This window comes from Argiope bruennichi, chromosome 2 (assembly GCF_947563725.1).
Source record: "Argiope bruennichi chromosome 2, qqArgBrue1.1, whole genome shotgun sequence".
Taxonomy (NCBI): domain Eukaryota; kingdom Metazoa; phylum Arthropoda; class Arachnida; order Araneae; family Araneidae; genus Argiope; species Argiope bruennichi.
In genome coordinates this window covers 9,079,017-9,102,964 of record NC_079152.1, presented here as the reverse complement: position 1 = coordinate 9,102,964, position 23,948 = coordinate 9,079,017, and the positions used below count along the sequence as shown (strand labels likewise).

The 23,948-nt window shown below is 31.9% G+C and overlaps 1 protein-coding gene across 2 annotated transcripts in view; it reads left to right on the top strand.

Moving 5' to 3' along the window:
- LOC129990406 (mitochondrial amidoxime reducing component 2-like) overlaps positions 1-23,948 on the top strand; it is a 46,748-nt gene that overhangs the window by 21,884 nt on the left and 916 nt on the right. For both annotated transcript variants that reach the window (XM_056098154.1, XM_056098153.1), the window contains exons 4-7: positions 4,057-4,237; positions 11,278-11,424; positions 12,918-12,982; positions 20,096-20,167. In XM_056098154.1, coding sequence (XP_055954129.1) covers positions 4,057-4,237; positions 11,278-11,424; positions 12,918-12,982; positions 20,096-20,167 — 465 coding nt within the window. The remainder of the gene's footprint in view (positions 1-4,056; positions 4,238-11,277; positions 11,425-12,917; positions 12,983-20,095; positions 20,168-23,948) is intronic.

Sequence of the window (23,948 nt, the reverse complement as noted above, 5' to 3'; positions counted from 1 at the left end):
ATAAAAAAGCTTTAATTGTATCTTACAAAGTTTCATATAAAATAGCCAGATGTAAAAAAACCTCACACCATTGGTGAAGAGCTTATTTTGCTAGCAGCAATTGAGATGTAGAAACTATGTTTGGAGATCATTGCAGTCCATACCTCTTTCAAATGATACTGTTGCTCGTCGAATTGGTGATATAGCTGAAGATGTACAGATTCAACTTTCCTCGAAGATGCCTGACAAATTGTTTTCATTACAACTTGATGAAGCATTAGATAGTAATAAAGATGCTCATTTAATTGCCTATGTTAGATTTTGTGATAATATGTCAGTAGTAGAACTAAATTTATGCAAACCAATAGTAAAATAATGATTTAAATAATTATTTAAATAATGATTTAAATAATGATAATAAATAATTTCTGCAAACTAATAGTAAACAAAACTACATTTCTGCAACTCAAAACACCAGCGCTTGCATTATTTGTTATTTTAAATGATTTCATGAACGAGGCAAACATAGAATGGAAAAATTGCATCGGAATATGTACCGATGGTGCTCGTTCAATGTCCGGAAGATTCCAAGCTATACAAGCACTTGTAAAACAAAAATCGCCTCTGTGTGTTTGGACAAATTGCATGATCCACAGAGAAGCTTTGTCTTCGAAAGAAATGAGTCCTGGTCTTAATATTGTGTTAACTACGGTTGTAACCGTAGCAAATTATATAAAAATGAGACCACTGAAATCGAGAATCTTTTCCACACTTTGTAAAGACATGGGTTCAGTACATTCAGCGTTATTATTTTATAGCGAGGCAAGATGGTTATCATGTGGGAAATTTTTACAACGTGTTTATGAATTAAGAGAAGAAATCGGCATTTTCCTAGAAGAAGAAAACAGACCGCAGGCCGAGAATTTTCGCGATGGTTTATTTGTGATGAAATTGAGCTATTTGGTCGAAATTAAATAACTTGAATCTTGAAGTCCAAGGAGCAAATACATATATGATGGATACGAGTGATAAAGTTAATGCTTTTTGTAGAAAATTGAAATTGTGGAGCAGAAATTAAAAAAAAAAAAAAAAAAAAACTAACAATGTTTGCAAATGTGAATGATTGTACTGAAACTTACAAGGTTGAAGAAGAACATGTAAAAGTTGTTTTTGTAACCATTTAAAATCATTTAGCCTTTCTGACAAAGAATTTTAAAAAGTATTTTCTTGTTGACGACAAACTGATAGAAAGTTACGAGTGGGTTAGGGATCCATTTCATAAAACTCCCGAAAGACTCTCAATTGATGAGGAAGAAAAATTCATAGACTTCACGACAAGTGGCGGAACTAAAAGGCAATTTAGTAATAAATCACTATTTTAATTTTGGACAGGAGTAGAGGATGATATTTCTGCACTAAAAACAAGGTCATTTCGCATTCTATTACCATTTTCAACATCCTACCTTTGTGAAACTGGATTTTCTGCTGTGGTTTCTTTGAAGACAAAATATAGATCTCGGCTAAATATATAAATAGAACTGAGAGGGGCTATTTCTAATATCAAGCCTTCCTTCGAAAAACTTTGCTCTGCGAGACAGGCCCAAGGAAGTCACTAATAATTATTAAATTTGTTTTTAATTTAGTATGTTTTATTTAAGTAAGTTTTGATTTAGTAAGTTGTTTTACTTTAATAAGTTATTAAATATGTCAAAATGTATTTTGCTTTCTATGTGTATGTGTGCTTTCCTTTCAATCAGTTAATCAATATTTTTAAATAATATTTTCTCTTGGATATTCTCGCGCCCCCCTCTAGTGTGCTTGCGCCCCCCTAGGGGGGGCGCCCCACAGGTTGAGAATCGCTGCATTAAGTAATGGTATTAGATATCACTATTAGTTGCATTAAATAATGCCATTATAGTATATTAATATTAGCTGCATTAAAGAAAGTTATAGTATACTAGCTGACCGGCAAACGTTGTTCTGCCTTACAAATTATTTCTATTGAATATTTTGGTTGTTAACGAATGCATTGTAAGTGTGTGGGGATGGGATCTATGACAGAAAGAGGAATGAAGCACTGCAGATGATGATCGCCGATAAAAACAAAAAAACACCAACCATTCATTTTCTCAATACAATGTATTTCATTTGCATAATGAACATTTACATTGTTTAATCTCTTAATAGTTAAACATAAAGTGAAAAAAGTAATATATTTTTTGTCCTAAAATATAAAAATGAAATAAAGAAAATCAATATTCATTTCGTAGAGCAATTGAGTGTACGATATTTTTTCTCAGTCCGTCTTTAGCCAACACAAATAAGCTCGATAGTTTGCCCACGCGAGAACATGCCACGTATGAAAAATATGGTGTGCCCAATCTAAGTCTCAAACACACATCGTTTGGCCTTGCGACTTATTGATTGTCACTGCGAATGCAAATCTAATAGGATATTGAACGCGTTTGAATTCGATTGGCACGTCTGTGAAAATCATTGGAGTTCGTGGTAGCAAAACATTTTCAGCTCGGAATTTACCATTCAAAATGGTGGCTTCGATAACGTTTTTCATCCATTTTTTAATGACCAATCGCGTGTCATTGCACAGCCATGGTGGGTTCAAATTCCGAAGTAAAATAACCGGAGATCCAACTTTCAGTCGTAGAAGACATGCCTCGTAAATCCAGTGAGTTCAAAAACTCTGTGGGATAATTTAAAGCTTCGTTAGCATCGCAAACTGTATCGATCAATTTGTATGATACCAAGTCGCCTGGCAACGACTGCTGTATCTTGAAGTTTAAATCGTCAACGTTCACATTTTTGCTGCCAAAATGGCTCTTTCTGCCAGCCACGGAGGATTTATGTATTATGTGCGTACATCGGGAAATATGCGGTCAATGAGAGCATTTTGCGAATCAACGATAGTGCAGAAATTAGTGGGCAATTTTATGCATCCAGTATTTTATTAGACAGTAATTTTTACATCGCCGATATCTAACAATTGGTCCGAGAATGTGTCAGCATATGGATCTTGTACCTTTTGGACGCGCGTGTTTATTTTTAGCTGGACTCTTTCAACGTTACGTCACAGTGGCGATGATTTCAAGCAATCGTTGATCTCATCAGCGTACGGCGAACGTGGATAGGAATACCCTAATTACCTAGCGTTATGAAATATACTTTACGACCTATTCTCATACCTACCAAATACACACAGAAAATTTCATGAAAATCGATCGAGCCGTTTCGGAAGAGTTCGTGATTCGGAAACACCGTGACATGAATTTTTATATATTAGATTAATATTAGCTGCATTAAATAATGCCATTAGGTATCATATCTCATGGTGACATGTCTATCACCATGAGCTAGTTCATCAAAGACAACCTTATTGTGGGATGAGCGTATCCTATGTAATCATAGATATGCACTGGTGCTCCCCCAGAATTATCATCTAGTATGCATTCGATCGTTATTTCATCTTAATCTACAACATTATGTTTGAATGAAACAGAGGCAACGCGATGTTGTTATTTTATTAGTGGCAGACTGTATTGGATATCGAGAACTGCATCGTAAATGAACTCACTGTCATTCACTCCTGGGTAGAACTGGCATAATAGTTTTTGCATCCTTTTGCGCTATGACAATGCACAATTACTTGAACACTATGTTTAAAAAAGTTGACGAAGTTTTATTGAACAGTATTTGAACACCCATCATATTGCCCAGAATTTTCATCACATTTCTCTTTGATATGCTTGTTCTGCTGAAAATTCAGGGGGTAAAACATTGAGTTGAAACTGAAATATTGAAACAGCATTGAAATATTGTCTATAAAGTCATGGATAATGTTCGAAGGACAAGGTATCCACCCCTTAGTTAACCAGTGGGCAAATACTTGTCTAATCTTGGTGATTACATTTAAAAATAAACTTTTGTCATTTGATTCGTAATAATTGATAATTTTATAATCCAGGATAACTAAAATAAATTTAATATTTACTTTGGTTTGCTAATTATTTAATAGTATTATCTCCTCTCACTCCCTCTTTTTTTTTTTTTTTTTTTTTGTAGGGTGAGCAACGATTTCACTCAAGCGGTCGATTGTGGAGATGAGGCAGCATCTTTTTTCCAAGCATATCTCAACACACCAGATGCTCGCTTGGTTCGCCATTTTTCTGTTTTGTCCAAAAGGCAGTATCAACCAAAAGGAAAAGGGAAATCTTTTGAGCGGCAACTCAGAAAAGAAAATCCAGTAAGAATCATGTATCATGTTTGATTTATTGAAGATTAGCCGCTTTTGGCAACCAGCTAGGTCACCAGGAATATTGCTTGGATTTAATTTCCATCAAATCTATTATGCATAAATTGTTTCCATGATTCCCCTCCCCCACACCACCCTAATAAAGTTACATTAAAGAGTGTTATTTTAATTTCAAAATTCCAACATAGAAATTACCACTAAAAATAGATTTTCACCGATCGAAAATATATAAGAGCGCGAAACCGTAGCCACGCCCACTACAGTTCCACCCATAATGCTTAGGTACGCTAACAAATATCAAACTATGTTAGCTGATATTCAAAAAGTCTGTGGCCCTACAGAAAATAAATTTAATTATGGATTCATTAAAATTTTCCCGAATTCTATCGAACAATACCAAAAAATCCAATCTTACGCAACATCTCAGGGCTATGATTACTATATCATAAAACCAAAGAACAAACGCCCAGTCAAGGTTGTCATCAAAGGTCTCCCTATTGATCAAGAAGCAGAAGAAATATTTGCATACATTAAAAATGAACTTGGATGCCCAGTCATCAAAGTAGTTCAACTTACACAAACAAGATCAAAGAAGGCGCTGCCGCTTTTTCTAGTTGAACTAGAACGCAATGATGAAACAAATAGTATTTACAACTTCAATAGTATCAATTATCTTCGCGTTTCCATTGAGCCATATCGTGCTCGCAACATGACAAGGCAGTGTTTTAAATGTAATTATTTTCACCATAGTGCAGATATCTGCAACATCAAGCTACGTTGTCTTAAATGCGGTGATATTCACGAGACCAATGCTTACGAAATTAAGGAGCGCATTGAAATCCCGAAATGTATCAATTGTGGCAAAAGTGGACATGTTGCCTCATACAGAGGATGCGATGCGTTCCCCAAGATGAATATCCCCCAACAAAATCACAACATTTTTAATCAGCGCAAAGCTACCTTCAATAATAACCAGGCCAGTATCTGTGAAAATACATCTTTCGCTGATCTTTTTAAACCAGCTGAAGCACGGCAGATGGCGTCACGAGAAACGAAAAAAGTTGATAAGGATGTTTCTTCTACCCCCAATTTCATGAATTCTAATGAACTCATTGAGGGCATGGAGGAAATTAAAAAGCTTTTAAATGAATTTCTTAACCTAGTTATACAAATTAGAAAACTTAAAAATGCTAAAACATCAGTAGACAAAGTTTTAATTCTGTCAGAAATTTTTGCTAGTCTAGTAAATCCCTCTGAAAAATAACATTCAAGTGTAACAGCCTGAGTATTGTTTTCTGGAATGCAAATGGCATTTCAAACAAAATTAATGAGTTTCGATTCTTTGTAAATAAGTATAATCCGGATGTTATTCTTATTCAAGAAACTCACCTTAGACCACAAAGAAAGATTTTTCTGGCTAATTACCACTCATACTATAGTCACAGGATTGATAATACTTATGGTAGTACTGCAATTCTGATAAGAAATGGTATACCCCATCATGAGATCACTCCTCCTACGTTTTACTATGTTGAAGCCACGGTGATTGCCCTGGACATTAAAAATTATCCAATTAGTCTTACTTCTATCTACATCCTCCCTTAGTTCTGATTTTGCTCTCTTTACTTTTGACATTGAAAACTTGCTTCAAATCAGTTTGAATCAAGTTATTTGTGGCGATTTTAACGCCCATCATATCAGTTGGGGTTGTCTAAATAATAATGCACGTGGTAACACATTATATTCTTTTGCACTTCATGCAGGTTTAGAAATTTTAGCTCCTTGCTCCCCCACTAGATATGGTGTTTATTCTGTCAATACAATAGATATTGCAATTGTTAAAGACTTTCTTTTCCCATATGAAATAGTGTCTATCCCTGAACTTAACTCAGATCATAATCCAGTCCTTCTTAGCTTTTTTCTTAAACTTTCACTACCAGACAGCAATAGAAAAGTTGCCACTAATTGGACCAATTTTAAACAAATACTGTCTACTGCTAGCTTCGATCAAAATTTGGATCCACAAACTCCTGAGCAACTTGACGAAATTGTTGAATATTTTGAAAAAATAATTATTGATGCCAAAGTTGCTGCCTCGAAACCACTGAAATTTAATCAAAATTATATAGACCCAAAAATTCGGTTTCTCCGGAAGGAAAGAAATTTTGCCAGAAAGGTCACTAGAAACCCAGTCTTCAAGAGAATTATGAATAAACTCAATAAAACTATCCAAATTCTTAACGAAAAAACTGAGCAAAATGAATTCATTAATAAACTGGTTAATGCTAACACATATGATGGCACCTTCTGGAATTTTGTCTCATCCTTTAAAAAGAAAACGCAAAAAATTTCCGCCCTTAAAGGCCCGGCTAGTATTGTTAATTCTGACATTGATAAAGCAAACTGCTTGGCTAACAGCTTTGAGACCCAGTTTCAATTAAATAATTTTAAGCATGGTGATACAGAGACGCTTGTAAATAACACAGTCAAAGACTTTCAGAATACTCTTCCTAATTACTTTCATGATGTTACTCCACCATCTATCACTGAAATTTCTGACTGCATTAAGAATCTTAAAATCAATAAAGCCCCTGGCTTAGATGGTATTAATTACAAAGTTCTTCGTAATCTCCCCCCAAATTTAATTTCTATGCTTCAACTTACCATTTTTAAAATCATGGCCATTGGTCACTTTCCTACAAAATGGAAAACAGCTGTTGTTGCACCCATTCTCAAACCGGGCAAATATCCCACAGAACCGGCCAGTTATAGACCCATTTCGCTACTCCCCCCCCCCCCATCAGTAAAATTGATGAGCACATCATTTTAAACAGGCTAAAAAAATTTTTAGAAGACAATAACATCCTTTGTCCGGAACAATTTTAATTTAGGAATAACCTCTCGACGACTCATCAACTTGTCAGGGTAGTTGAATATGTCAAAGAAGGTTTTGCTAATAATCAAAATTCTGCCGATGTTTTCCTAGATATTCAGAAAGCCTTTGACAGAGTTTGGCAAGAGGACCTTATTTACAAGCTTATTACTTATAATATCCCTCATTATATTATCAAAATTATTATCTGCTATTTAAACAACAGATTCTTTTGTGTTCGCGTCAATAATTATCTTTCAGATTAAACATATTAAAGCAGGTGTTGCCCAAGGCTCCAAAATTGGTCCTATCCTTTTTTCAATCTACATTAACGACATTCCAAAACAATTTAATACCATGCTTTGCATGTATGCCGACGACACTGCAATACTAGCCAGAAATAAAAATCCAAAATTCATCTCAATTGCTCTTACAAGACATCTTAAAACCCTTGAAGACTGATTCACTAAATGGAAAATAGAAATCAATCCGAATAAAACTGAAGCAATTATGTTCACCAAAAATCAGGTTTACAAGGATTTCCGCCCAGTTAAAATTAAAAATCAAATTATCCCGTGATCTAAGGAATGTAAATATTTAAGTGTTATTTCAGATAATAAACTTACTTAGAAACCTCACTTTATTTATGTTAAAAAGAAGTTTCGAGACCTAACTCGTAAATTTTGTCCCCTAATTTCTCGAAACTCTAAAATGAATAGGGACAACAAAATACTTATTTACACCGCCTATCTGCGTCCAGTTCTAACGTATGCATGTCCGGTTTGGCGATGCGCTGCCAAATCAAACTTAAGAATTATTGAAATCCAACAAAATAATTTTATTAGAAGATTCTGTAATTGCCACTGGTACATGCCTAACACAAACATGTACAAAGCTCTTGACTACCCACCACTTAAGAAATTTATTAAAAAATTTGCCCCAAAATTTTTTCAGTATCTTGATTCTCAAGATAATGAAGCAGTACTTGCTATTCCTAAATACACTCCTAATTTACGTATTAAAAGACCCCGTAATATTCTGCTTTAACACCCGCCCTTCTTTTTTTTCTGTTTTATTTAATTCTACTGTAATTTTTTCATATCTTTAATAAATTGCTAGGCAGCGTTTTACCAATCCTTGTTGCACCTCCTATCGCATCCTGACAGTCAATAGAAACTTGAGCTTCATCAAGCACCTCCCACCTCATTTCCTAATAATACTACTTTAGCGACTTCATTGGACTTTTTTCGAAGACGATCACGTCGCCTATTCGCAGATGAAACTGCGATACTCAGTACAAATAACAACAGAGAAGAGTTAATGGGAGCCTTGAACGGCCATCTAGAGGAGCTAGGCAAGTGGCTGATCAAATGAAAGATTAAAATAAATATTGAAAAATGCCAAGCTGTGTTCTTTACAAGAAAAAAGAACCCCCCCCCCCACCTCAGCTATTCAGACGCCGCATTAAATGGGAAAGCAATACTAAATATCTTGGAGTCATCTTAGATAAAACCCTAACATTCGGACCCCACATCAGAAAAATCAGTGAAAAGTTTAAAAAGGCAAAAGGCGCATTGTACCCACTACTGGGCCGGAATTCCAAGCTATCGCTAAAAAATAAACTTCTCATGTACAAATCCCTACTAAGACCTCTCATTAGCTATGCCTCCCCAGTGTGGGGGACAGCAGCTAAAACCCATATTAAGAAGCTGGAAGCACTCCAAAACGGAACAGCCAGGCAAATTTCTAATATGCCTTGGTATATTAGGAATAATAATATTCTGAAGGATCTACGTCTACCAAAAATAGAAGAATTTCACAAAAATATTTCCCAAAAATACTACCAAAAACTCGACACAAGCTCGAACACAGCAATACAAGAAACCCCAACCTACGACCCAAAGAGCAACAGGAACCGAAGAAGGTCGAGAACCCTGCTTATCTAATTTCTTATGTCTCCCTACTCCTCAACCTGATAACTGAATATCGCCAATGGCCAATGAAACTTATCTGGACTAACAATATTCACCCTAGGTTAATTATTCCGTTTTTTTTCTTCTCTATGTTGTGTTGTCCCCGTATTTCATATATATTTAAAATTAAAATATCAGCTAATCCAACTAAATGATAATTACTTCTACCCTAATTATAATGCTCAGCATACCTTGCTTGTCACTTATCACCTTTTCAGCCGAGCGGAAGATGAAAGGCCGCCGAGCCTAGGCGCTTCCAAAGAACCCCCAACATCATCATTGGCATTGGATGATCACGTCAAATATTGAAAGCAAGGTCTACCACAAGTCTTTTCATTTACCGGAGATTAAGCCCCAACTCTAGGGGCTAGGCGCTCCATTAAACATATCATTAAAAAAATGAAAATAAAAAAGAGTGTTATTTTAATAACCTTACACCCGTTCTCTTCATTGTATACATAATATTATATATAGTATAGTATAGTACAGTATAATGTATACATTGTATACACAGACAAACTTGAGAAACTGAATATTTAAGATATTCAGAGAAGTGCTGAAATGCTAAGCAAGAAAATAAAATTATTTGCTCGTTCATGATTGCTTTCTTATAGAATGACGTATGCCAGTAACAAGAAACGTTTGGTATGTTGACGGTTTAAGCTGCATGTAAGCGTAATTCCGGCCTTGTTGCAGGAGAGTGTGAAAATCGTTTTCAGAATTCCCAGCATCTTTCTAGGAAATGTGTTTACAGAAAGATTTAGTGATTACAAATTGCATGATCCTTATTTTCCCGGAGTGGTAACGATGAGTGGAGAGGATGAGGTGTGATGCAGAAATTGTCATTTTGGCTTATTTTTCAAGTACCATTTTGCCACTGTACGAACAGTCAGTCCAGAACATATCATTTCAAAACTGACAGTATAGATGATATTTCAACGTGATTACAGACGTGATTACGCATCCACAGAGTATTTGTGGACCGATGGACTTATATAAAAATTATATAGACAATTACATTATTGACATCTAGGATTTTACAACCGAGACCCACCTGGGAAATGCAAGTTGGATGGGCGAATATTGCTTCAATCGAGAAAGAAATATTAATCTTTAAAACTATCATTTTTGGAATCGTAAAAATCCATTATCCGCATAAGCGATTCATCATCAGTGATTCTATAAATATGTGGTGTGGTCGTTTCAAAAACTCTTTGCTGATCTCCCTTTTGTACAGCAGTATGCTGGTATAATCAACTAATTTTAATCGAGATTGTATGAACTATGCGATGAATTTGATGACGATGGCTTTGACAGTATATAAACTGCAGACCTTTGTCGATAAATTCAAGAAGTTTATCTTTAAATCCCAAATGATGAACTCGACTCACAACCACAAGCATTGTTAAAATAATGCACCTTTGTGTAGGTAAAGTGTTCATTTTTAGCAAATTTTTAAGCGCTTTAGTTAATACAATATCTGATCATTTTTTAAAAAAATTAATGAAAATATTATTATTTTTAATGCTGCCTTGTAATAATCTTTCGTGATAAGTATCCTGAAATTTACAGCGAAAAATTGTCTAAGTCAATGAATTTGCCTTGTAATTTCAAATAAATTTACAAATAGAAATATGAAACTTTGTGTCCTTGGAGATGATTGCAAGAAAAATATTTTACTCATTCACTCTTTTTTGCTATGAAGGGTGTATAAAAATTTAACTTTTTAAACTTTTTATTATCTCTTTTTAAAAAAATTCAAACTTTTTTCATACATTTAAGTAATTTATTTGAGGAAGCTTTGCAATTAGAATTATATGACTGATTGCAATAGTTAAGGGAATTAACATGTGTTCCATTTTTTTTCTGTATACCTTGTATGTACATCTGAATGGGTCCCACACCAATGCATTTCGCCCCCCCCGTCGAATTTGGTTGTGAAAAGCAACAGATATGCTATAAAGTTTTGTCTCTATGGTGCCCTCCTAATAGTGAGGCCGAAGCATGTATGTCTTCCCCCTGCTCTACGCAATAACTACGCCACTATTTTGATTTGAATTATTTTATAATTAATTTGCCTTTTTTGTTTAATATAAATACAAAATTTACTATTAATATTGCTCTGCATTTGAGATCCAAGAAATATCTTAAATTTGATAAGTACATTTTTTGTTTCTTTCTTTTAGAATCTGGCATTTCAGAGTTTAGCAGCTTTTCATGTGGTATCAAAGCCTTCTGTTGATGATTTGAATTCAAAACTTCAAGGTCACAAGGTGTCAGAGGTTAATTTCAGACCGAACATTTTAATTGACGGTTGCAATGCTTTTGAAGAAGTGAGTGCATTTCATACTTTTTGCTGTTTTTAGATTTTTGATTTAATTATTATTTAAAAATAAAAAGAAGTAAAAAATTTTAAATGCCTTTTTTTTTTTTTTTTTTCATGATGACTTTCAGTTGTACAATAAAACATGTCTATAACAATACTGCAGAAGCCTACATAAAATGTTATAGACATATTATTGTTATAGATAGTTTGAACGTATAAAATTATATATTTTAAGTTTTAAATTATTTAAACTTTTATAAGAACTTTAAATTGAATATCTTACAATCAATAAATAAATAATATAAAAATGCATGAAAGAGAGATATAAGTGTAAATTCATTTCTTAAAAAAATTACAGAATGAAATTATTAAAAAAAATTGTTAATTTTTTCACTTGCTTTTTGATACAAATATATTTATATACACAAATATATCAACCATATAATGTATGAGTCATATATTGTAAATTTCTTGGAATACGAACTTTTCACGTTGGAAACATTTAGTACTGCTACAACTGAATTCTGAAGAGTATTTCTTGGGATGAAATGAGTGAACTATTTTTCCTCAAGTAAGAATATCTATGTGGTTACACTTCTGGTTTCGTTCCGGCGCTTTCCTACCGCGAACTGCTTAACATGATGCTGTGTGCTGTGCGTAACCATCAATACCTGTGTTCTTTTCTTTTCTATATCTAATAAATGTGCTATCTTCCAAAACCATGCTGAGATTTATTGAAAATTAACAACAGTATTAATTAAAGATATAGCATTATCATGAATTTTTTTTAAAGAATAGTCAGCAGCCTCTTCCTCATCTTACTGATAACTAAAATGAATTCTACTAAAATATCTTCATCGCTTGCACCGCTGAACGGAAAAGATAGGTTATATGAGCTTTGGAAAGTATTAATATCCCAGACACACTTCTTTTTTTGGCGATTTCAGTAAAATCCATATTAGTGCTTTAGCCTCTTTTCTCTTAAAAGCTTCAACTTTCTTCTTTGAAGCTTTCGATCTAAAATTTTAGATTTAAAATATTGTCACAGCGTTTCAACTCCTAGAAGCCTGATCGCATGCATATTTTTATTAACTTCAGCTGGATTTGGAAACTGGATTTGCGCCAATCTTCTAGAGCATCATCGAAACAAAAATATTAGTGCATTTATATCATTTTTCGAAATGAAGTATCATGAAGGGATGAAAAAATAATACCTTGCCCGAGGGACCATCTATATTTACTAAACAACTGATAATAAATGGGAGACGAAAAGATTCTATTATGTTCCGTACGCCTATTACTCTCGCTACGTTACTAGAAGTGTGGAAAAAGAGTATTTTAGAAAATAAAAATCTTATTTGTTTAAATATGTGTTTGATATCTGTATTCGCAATTTTTATAAAAGAATATTTTACAAAATAAACAATTTTTTTTGTTGTTACAATGTGTGTTTTAATATTTGTATTTGTAATTTTACTTTTTTTTTTTTTTTAATCTTAGGATTCCTGGAAGTATATTAAATTCAACAGCGGTGTTCTGCTATACAACTTCACTTTATTTCAAAGGTAAGTAAATGACTTTTGAATTCAAATGTTCTGATCAATCTATTCTGCACATTTATTCCTTTGTAATATTTTTTTTTATTTTCTAAAACAATATAAATTAATTTTTTTTGTATTACCTGGTGACGTAAATAAAGTGAGATTTCACATTTTTTTTGTAGATTTTTAATAGTTTCTTAAAATACGAAATTATCCTCTGTTCGAAAATATTCATTCTGAACTGCATGATTCGGATAACCGGTATAATTGGTATAGTAACTCAGTGATATCACTTACTAGCCGCCTATGGCGACCTGCTAGTTCACCGGAAAAAGTGATTGTGTTTGATTTCAATTAAATCTCTTATGAATCTTATAACTTTAAACGATCAATTTATATATATAATTTTTTTAATCAGAAAGCAGTTTCGAAGACAGTGAAGAGACTTTCGATTTCTTGATGTCGTTTTATTTCATCTCGGAGAAGCACGCATTGAGTACAAACAGGAGCGACGAGCACACACACAACACAGAAAGAAATGAGGGAAAAGCTGATAAACCTTTTATCCCTGGTCTTATATACTGTGATTAGGGATTGCAATACCGGTATACCGGGATACCGAATACCGGTATTTTGAGCCATTTGTACAATTTCGTAATACCGGTATTCACAAGTTTAAATACCGGTTTTTCGGTATTTACTAGAAATTTTTAAAATTGTTTCCAATATATATTCCGGTATCGCGACCATAGCAATATAGTATACCCTTTTGTTTTTATGTCTCCCTAACGGGCGAAATTAATTAGCTAATTAATGAATTAATTAATTGCTTAAATCTGAATTAGCGAAACATGGATTATCCCTGAAAGAAGATGTTGTATCCATAACGACTGATGGAGCAACAATTATGAAAAAAGTTGCAAAATGGATTGGTGCAAATCAGCAGTTGTGCTATGCACATGGAATTCAATTAGGAGAAATAGATGTATTATACCAAAAATATAAAGAACAGAAGAATCCAAATACTGTGGATATAGAAACTTCGGAACCCAACTTAGAAAAGAGTAAGAGTGAGAGTGATATTGACAATGAAGATAATGACAATGTAATTGTTGAAGAAGATATTGCTAATGAGGATGAAATATGAACCTATCAAGAATTGCTTCCTATAATTTATAAAGTTCGAAAAAATATTAAAATATTTAAACGTTCCCCTATAAAAAGGATATATTACTAAAATATATACAAACTGAAAATAAAACAGAATATATGTTAATATTAGATTCTAAAACAACAGTTTACTCCTAATGATGGAACGATTTTTGAAACTGAGAAATCCAATCCAAAAAGCAATAATCGACTTAAACCGGTAAGTTAATTTTTCAGATAGTGAATTCGACTTAATATTCAGAACTATATCAGCTCTATTTCCAATAAAACTGACTATTGAGGCATTATGTCGGAGAGATTCTAATTTATTAACAACTAATGCAACAATAAATTTCATGTTGCAGTCACTGAAAGAACAGCACACATCACTATTTAAAGAATTATATATTACATTGAAAAATCGCACAGAAGAAAGGCATACCGAAATAGAAAATGTCTTATGGTATTTAGATAATTCTAATGACTTTAAAAATGAAAATGAAAAGAAGAAAAGAAAATAACCAATTCAAATCTGATTAAGTTAGAGTAAAGTTTCTTAAAAATTTTTTCCCACAAACCTATCCACATTCAGAATTCGGTTCAATTATCAAAGATTATGATGTCACTACTGTCGATAGTGAAAAGGAATTGTCTCTTGAACAAAAATTAGAATTAGTGATAAATAAAATTTCAACGAACCAAAATACAATACAGAAATCAGCTATATCCAAAACCATCCTACGGGAAATGGATTAATTTGAAGATGAGGGATTTAGAGGTAAGTAAGTACTTGGAAAAAGTATATCGCGCATTGCTAACAGTACCACCAATTAACGTAGATGCCGAAAGAGCGTTTTCGGCAGCTGGTGATTTTTACACAAAATTACTTTTCAGACTTAATGATAGTAGAATTGATGCATTATGTTTTTTAAGATCACATTTCAAAAATTTGTAATAGTACCACAGACTGAATAGTGATATTTACACTTTTTTTGTGATTTAAATAAATAAGATGTTTCTATACTTTTTTGTGATTATATACTGTTATAATTTATAAGTTACAGATTATTTTTGTGATATTTACACTCTCTAACAAAACTGGCAAACAAAAAAAAAAAAAAAAAAAAAAAAACGAAACACTTGTGTTTTCTTCCTTTTTCTAAAATTTCTAATACCGGTATTAAAACCGGTATCCCGGTATTAAGATTAAAGAAATACCGAATACCGGTATTGAAATTTTGGTCCGGTATTGCAATCCCTAACTGTGATGTTTTAATAGGGATTTCTATCGCATGTCAATCAAAAGCAAGGGAAACACAGGGATCTTTTAGAAGAATTTGTCAAATCAGCGGTATTTTGTCCCTTCACTCGGAGTGTGGGAACGTTTAGGCGTTTAGCCGATTCAGCAATTTTACAAATCTTCTGTTGAATTAATTAGATGGAAAAAGTGGAATGGGACCAAGAAATAAGAGAATGTTCTAGAATGAAGTTAATATGGGCTAAATTGAGCTAAAAATTAAGAAATTAATTAAGTTTAAATTAAATATTTAAAATATCATTATATATATATATATATATATATATATATATATATATATATATATATATATTTCGTGTATAAGTAAGTATTTCTAAACATCATGTAATATTCCAGGTTTTCTATTTACTGTGCGTGTGATCTTTCTAAAAGAGTCGAATACCACGACATCATAATAATACCAGGAAAAGGTTAAGAGTCTTGGCAATCTATTTCTAACTACACGACATCTTTCGTAGTATTTTATCTTTACTTTTTCTCATATAAACTAGCACAGATAATAAAAGGAATCTTTAGCTTTCAAGAAATCCATGGGATTAAATATTTGATGAAAGAATGAAAATGGTTTGAATTTCTTTTGCATATAATTAAAAAAAATGCAAATGAAGCGTTTTTAAATAATTATTAAAATTTAGAAAAATTATACAATGTATATATATTGGTATCATTAAAAAGATAATTTTTAAATTTTTAAAATGGTATAAAAATTATATTTTAACAATAACACTTTTAGAAGTTATTGCAAAAAAATATGGAAATGTTACTTTAATTTTTTATTTGATAAGAATTTTTTTTAAAAATCACTGAATTATTCATTCCCATTTTTCAAAGTATATTTGTGCCGAATTTAATATCTCTAGGTCTAAAGGGCGTAACTTCAGAGTGCCAACATGCAGTCGTATCCTCTCTTATTATTAATAGATTTTTTTTTTTTTTGCTCGCATATGGCTCAAAGAAATTTTAAGCCTTTTAAATTTTTGAAAATTATGGAAGAATGCAAATTTATTCAAGGTATTCTAGAAACCTACCAAAAATTGATTCATAACTCTGCTGTGGAGCGCTACTTAGAGTATGGGATTTGCTGGGTAGAGCATTGTTCTTCCTCATTAAGAGACCCAAGTTCGGATCGTGCTTGAAATACGTTCAAATTAGCTAAACATCAAGCAATTCCTCTGTTACGGTGCGGGTTGCAGGGGCCTGGTGGTAAGGTCTTGGTTTAGGAACTGAAGAGTTTCAAGCTCGAGATCTGATTCTACTGAAGAACCGTCATGTAAGCGTTTCTGGTCCACATTAAATCCGTCGGGGCCAAACGTCCTCCTGCTGGTATGGTGTGAAAGTTTGGAGAGTGGGGTGCCAGCTCAAGTCGTCCTCCTCGTCGAACGTGATTCAAAATTATGAGGTCCGTCCTAAAGTAGCCTTAGTGTTGCTTTATAAGTGGTGTTAATATAACTGAAGGGAACCTATGTTATTAACCATGAGGTATTTAAAATATTATTTCAATGTCCACTTTTGGCAACCAGCAGATTTGCCGAGATTAATGTTTGCTAACATTTTCTCATAACATTGAATATTTTGTCTAGTCTGCTCTTAATGGCTTCCTCAGTAAAATTTATAACTTCAAATTTTAATTGACATGTCAAATATACTATTTTAAAAATTTAATACTGTTCTGTTCGTTGTGCAATGCATATTCCTAATTTTTTGCCATCTCACCTAAAATTTAAACTTTAATTTGAAGAACGGAAGTTTTTAAAAATGAACTAATACAAAAATGTTTTTGCAGAAATTAAAGATTTTCATTTAAAATATGACAGTATAATCATTCAACAATGAAGTTTTATGTGTGCTTCAGTTTTTTTTTAATAATTTATGAAATAATTCAGAAGTTTATTCAATATAAATTTCTCCGATTCAACAAAAAATTCAGCATTGCCCATTAAGAAATTTTTAAAAAAAACCGATAATAATATTTTTCATGCATCCAATTAATTACATCATCATTGCTAGGGATTGCAATACCGGGATACCGAATACCGGTATTTTGAGCCATTTGTACAATTTCGTAATACCGGTATTCACAAGTTTAAATACCGGTTTTTCGGTATGAACTGGAAATTTTTTTAATTGTCTCCAATATATGTTCAGGTATCACGAACATAGCAAAATAGTATACGTTTTTGTTTTTATGTCTCCATAACGGGCGAAATTAATTAGCTAATTAATGGCTTAATTAATTGCTTAAATCTAAATTAGCGAAACATGGATTATCCCTGAAAGAAAATATTGTATCCATAACGACTGATGGAGCAACAATTATGAAAAAAGTTGGAAAGTTGATTGGTGCAAATTAGCAGTTGTGCTATGCACATGGAATTCAATTAGGAGTAATAGATGTGTTATACCGAAAAAATAAAGAACAGAAGAAACCAAATACTGTGGATATAGAAATTTCGGATTCCAACTTTGAAAAGAGTAAGAGTGAGAGTGATATTGACAACGAAGATAATGACAATGTAATTGTTGAAGAAGATATTGCTAATGAGGATGAAATATTAACCTATCAAGAATTGCTTCCTATAATTTATAAAGTTCGAAAAATTATTAAGATATTTAAACGTTCCCCTATAAAAAGGATATATTACTAAAATATATACTAACTGAAAATAAAACAGAATATATGTTAATATTAGATTCTAAAACACGTTGGAACAGTTTACTCCTAATGATGGAACGATTTTTGAAACTTGGAAATCCAATCAAAAAAGCAATAATCGACTTAAACCTGTAAATTAATTTTTCAGATAGTGAATTCGGCTTAGTATCCAGAACTATATCAGCTCTACTTCCAATAAAACTGACTATTGAGGCATTATATCGGAGAGATTTTAATTTATTAACAGCTAATGCAACAATAAATTTCATGCTGCAGTCACTGAAAGAACAGCACACATCACTATCTGAAGAATTATATATTACATTGAAAATCTCACAGAAGAAAGGCATACCGAAATAGAAAATGTCTTATGGTATTTACATAATTATAATGATTTTAAAAATGAAAATGAAAATAGAAGAAAAGAAAATAACCAATTCAAATCTGATTAAGTTTAGATTAATTTTCTTAAAATTGTTTACCCACAAACCTATCCACATTCGGAAGAATTCGGTTCAATTATCGAAGATTATGATGTCACTACTGTCGATAGTGAAAGGGAATTGTCTCTTGAACAAAAATTAGAATTAGCGATAAATAAAATTTCAACGAACCAAAAATACGATACAGAAATCAGTTATATCCAAAACCATCCGATGGGAAATCGATTTATTTGAAGATGAGGGATTTAGAGGTAAATACTTGGAAAAAGTATATCGCGCATTGCTAACAGTACCCCCAACTACTGTAGATGCCGAAAGAGCGTTTTCGACAGCTGGTAATTTTTACACAAAATTACTTTTCAGGCTTAATGATAGTACAATTGATGCATTATGTTTTTTAAGATCACATTTCAAAAATTTGTAATAGTACCACAGACTGAATAGTGATATTTACACTTTTTTTGTGATTTAAATAAATAAGATGTTTCTTTACTTTTTTGTGATTATATACTGTTATAATTTATAAGTTACAAATTATTTTTGTGATATTTACACTCTCTAACAAAACTGGCAAATAAAACAAAGAAACACCTGTGTTTTCTTTCTTTTTCTGAAATTTCTAATACCGGTATTAAAACCGGTATCCCGGTATTAAGATTTAAAAAATACCGAATACCGGTATTGAAATTTTGGTCCGGTATTGCAATCCCTAATCATTGCTTATTTGTGAAATTAAATTTTAATTGTACATGCAACAAACCTTTAAAAATATATTAAAATCATATTTGAATAGAATATTTTAAATATTCAGTATGTAAAGATAAATTTCAAACTTCATACCTTCATCATCAACAATGGAAAAAAAAAAATTCAAGATGATTCGAATCTCTTTACAGCAACGAAATTCCTTTTTTTTTAATGAATGAAAAATATTCTTAAAAATTAAAATTAATTTCAAACAGACAAAAAGATGTACATCAATTATATTTTTATCACTAAGATAATATCCTGAATTTTAAAACGATACAAAAATACTCTCTTTTATCATTTTTGAAAAATATCACAGAAAATGTATTCATTGATTAAAATTTCACAAAAAATTGCTCGAAGATGATGCGGGTTTCAATTTTTCAATATATATCTGTGCCAAATTTGATAGTTCTAGATCTAACAGTCTGTTCTATTGAGCACACACGCACGCACTCACACAAGGAAAGTGAAAGTATGTAAAGATTGTTCTAAAAATGTGTAAATACTCTATGCATCAGTTATAAATTTGCACTTAACAAAAAGTTGTGATAAAAAGTATATCTGAAGTTATGATAAAATGTATCCAGTTTTATCAAAGATCACACACACACACACACACACACACACACACACACACACACACACACACACACACACACACACACACACACACACACACATACAGACACACACACACACACACACACACACACACACACACACACACACACACACACACACACACACACATTCATCTTTATTGTTAGTAGAAATTATAAGTCTTTCTCAGTTTTGCAGCGATAGTACATAATATATCCTTTCAGATGTTTATCGACTACTGTTGATCCGGATACAGGAGATATGAACATAAAAGAGCCATTAAAGACATTAAGAAAGTGAGTAAACAATTTTTTTTTTTTGTTAAACTTAACTACTTTAAAAAGAGGAAAGAATATAGCCAAGAAATTTAGTATTAATGTTAGTTATGAACATTACCGTAAATGTTGCTGAAGTTCTAATGGTAAGTATGAAAAATTAAATATTTGCTGCAGGGCATTTAAAGTAGAGTAAATGCAAAACCAAATGTCGTTTATTAATTACTACCCTTCATTGGCAACCAGCTTCGGGAATATTGGTAATTTTTAATTACAATTAAAACTTATAATTTGATATTCACAGCTCCCTCAATAAAATATTTTTAAGCATAAAATTTAAAATTTTTTTAAAAGATAAACTTTTTAATAGCCTCCGTGTAAATGATTTTTCCTAATGGAGTTGAGTTTCACGACATGATAGTACTACAAAAAACTAAAATGTTTGAGTAATCTATTTCAAATTGTATGCTGTCTTTTGCAATTTCATTTCCTTCTGTGAATTTCAACAATGGAAGAAAATCACGCTATTGAAAGTCTGAAGAAACAACGAAAATTATTTGAATTTAATTGCGGCAATTAAAACTTATGAAAGTTGAAAATCATGAAATTAATTTTTAACTGTCCAAATTCAAATAAAAACTACTCAACAACTAAATTAATATCATTAGAAAGGTCATTTTGTTTCAATTTTAAAATACTATAAAAATTATTTTTATGAATAACAATTTCGGAAATTATCTTTGAAAAATGCCAAAATTTAGTTCAATTTTTTTATTAATTAAAATTTCATAAAATCTCTCAGATTTGTTCATTTCCACCCTCCAATGTACATATGCGTCTAGTTTGTAGCTTTAGGCCAAATGGTCTGGCCAAATACATTCATACACAGATAAAGACTAGACTGACTAGAGATAGAATAAAAAACACCTTAATAGGGATAATAAGTATTGATTAATCTAATACAAAAGACTAAAATAAATTTTCTGAATGAATAAATTACATGCAGAAATATCTCCACCGAAGCGTAACATCTCGGATACGTAGAGAAATATCTCCACCGAAAGGTAACATCTCGGATACGTAGAGAAATATCTCCACCGAAAGGTAACATCTCGGATACGTAGAGAAATATTTCCAACGAAAGGGAACATTTCAGATATAAGGATGAGAAATTTCCAACATGGTGGTTGGTTCTCTGGTGGACGTAGTAATGGCGTGGGATTGAATTACTCTCGTTCTACGTACCTTTTATGAGACGGGTTGTATCGTGTTCGGTGATGGGCATTAAGACTCAACGTTAATTTCCGCTTCATTGCGGTCGCAACGCTGGTCATTCAATCAAATCAAAGTACCTTCAAGCAAGGCGTGCGTAATTCAAATGTGGTTATAAGGCAAACGTTAAATAGAAAGATTGTTCTATGGAATTTAAATTCCATTGTACGGTGTAGAATAGCAAGATACTTCATACAAATCTGTGAGATTTTTCTTACATATAAAATGACAAATTTAAAATAGATAAATAAATTTTAAGTTGCATCTGTTCATAAGGTCAGTTAAATTCAAACAATGGTATCTGATAATATTTTCTGTTATTACTATTATATTAAAAATTCATAATTTAAATTGAAATGAACTATCGTTTAAATGACTTATTTATAGAAGTAGAAAAATTACTTCAGTAAGTTAGTTAAATCAATAATAAGAATTATTAAATTTGAAACGTTTTGAATGAAAGCGTGAAAAAAACTACAATTATAACTTTCTAGAATTTTGTGTTTAATCAGTATTGAATAGTTTAATCTCTGAGCATTACTGATCAACAAACTTTTGTTGGAAGCAAATTTTAGCTTTATAACTGCGAGTGTTGATTTCATCGAAAAATTTTATGTGTATGAAGCCAGTGAATGTTTTTATAAGTTAATGGATTGCGAGATTGAAGTGTTTGCAAAGTTCTCTTTATTATTAGGCCTGCTTTTATTAGTATCTGCGTATATAGTTTTAAATTAAAATATTAATCAAATAAATCAATCCCTGTTTTAGTAAATCTGCCCTTTCTTCTTTGGATAAACGTTTGCACCACATTTTTTAGAGGTCCGGAACTAGAGACAGAGGTCCCTTTTTATTTTTCTTCCAACTTTAAAGAATTTCTTTTCTAGTTATGTTAATAGTTTAAGTAATAATATTAATCAAATAAAAATATTTCGTTATATATATCATTAATGTGTGTTACGTTTTTTTTTAATTCCTGTTTGATCCTAATAAATCAAAACTAATATAATATACGAAGCTATTTGATACCAAACAGAGTATGTATGAAGCATATGCTATATAATTAAGGTTAAATACTTAATAACAAATTAAACAAATTAAATTAAACTTAATAAACTTACTTATTTTTAAACTTGGATTGCAAAAAAAATCTGTTTTCTAAATATTAAGAAAGCAAACTCGTTAATTGTTTCGATAAGATCAGTTTTTCACCTCGATTATTCTCAGTTAAGAGTAAAGTTGAACAATCAGTTAACTGCAAATGCAACTAAAGTAAACAAATGTTAAGAAATGGCCATCTCCATAAAAGAGCCAGGGAAAAAAAAAGAATGAAAGAAAGAAAAAAAGAAAAGGAGAAATATTTTTTAACGATAACATTAGACAGATTTGATGAAAACTGTAATTATTTAAATGTGTTTATTTCATATTGGATGACTTTTGTAGGATAGAATATATAACTTTTGTAGTAGTACCTGTGCTTCTTGGAATTTTTATTTAAAAAATAAAAAAATATTGCGTTTAAATCTGTCCAATACGGCTCCTATACGCTAATAGCCTGTATTCAATTGAGCCTCCATTTTTTTTTAATTGCAAGGTCCATAAATATTTTTTACACATCCATGATATAATAACTCAATATGCTCATTTCCAAATGTGTGAAGAAAATGTTGTAGAAAGTTGCCAATTTACGCCGAAATTAGTCATCGAAGACTACAAAGTCCTGGGGACTTTTTCACGTTTTCTTCACGTTTCTTTGTCATATGGAAACTTGCGTTATAAACTTCCAATAAGCTCAACATAAAACTTTCGGGTGCACTGCTAAATAAATTCGTGATAAATGATTTTTCATTTTTAAAAATGTTGAAAAAAATCAAACAGTGGGAGAGGTCCACCCAAAACTTTCCCGTCTACTCTTTAATAAAGGCGAATTTGTCTTTTAAATGCCCCTAATTGATCCAATTAGGGGCATTTAAAAGCCAATTTGCCAACCTTTGAAGCCAAGTTTGATGAGAGTGACAATTGCAGTCACAAGATCACATGCTAGACTTCATACATTTAAGTCATTGCCGTTAGTTAACTCATTCAGTTGTTTTTAATTATAGCGTTTACATATTTCTGAAAGGACGAGTCGATGGATGTTCAACGTCTTGTTGGATTATGCTCAAAATTTGAAAGGTATCGTCTACAATACAGATGTTAAATCTGTGTACCGAATCTTTTCTACCTAGCTCTCTTCGTTTCGTAACTATCGTGTAAACTTATATTCGAACAGTCAGACAGGCAGATTTCTTTTGAATAGATTTTGCTCAACATTTGATAAAAATCTATAAATTTGGTGTAAAGACCCCATACTAAATTACATCTGTTTTACTTTTTAAGTGAACTTTGTTACAGACAGTTAATTTCCAAAAATGTGTTTTTTGAATTTTTGATGATTACAATTTTTTCTGCATACTTCGTTACGAGAAAGTAAAATAAAAAGTGAGCGTTTAGTTCTAGCTCTTGATGGCCATGCAAATCTCTTCAGGTCGTG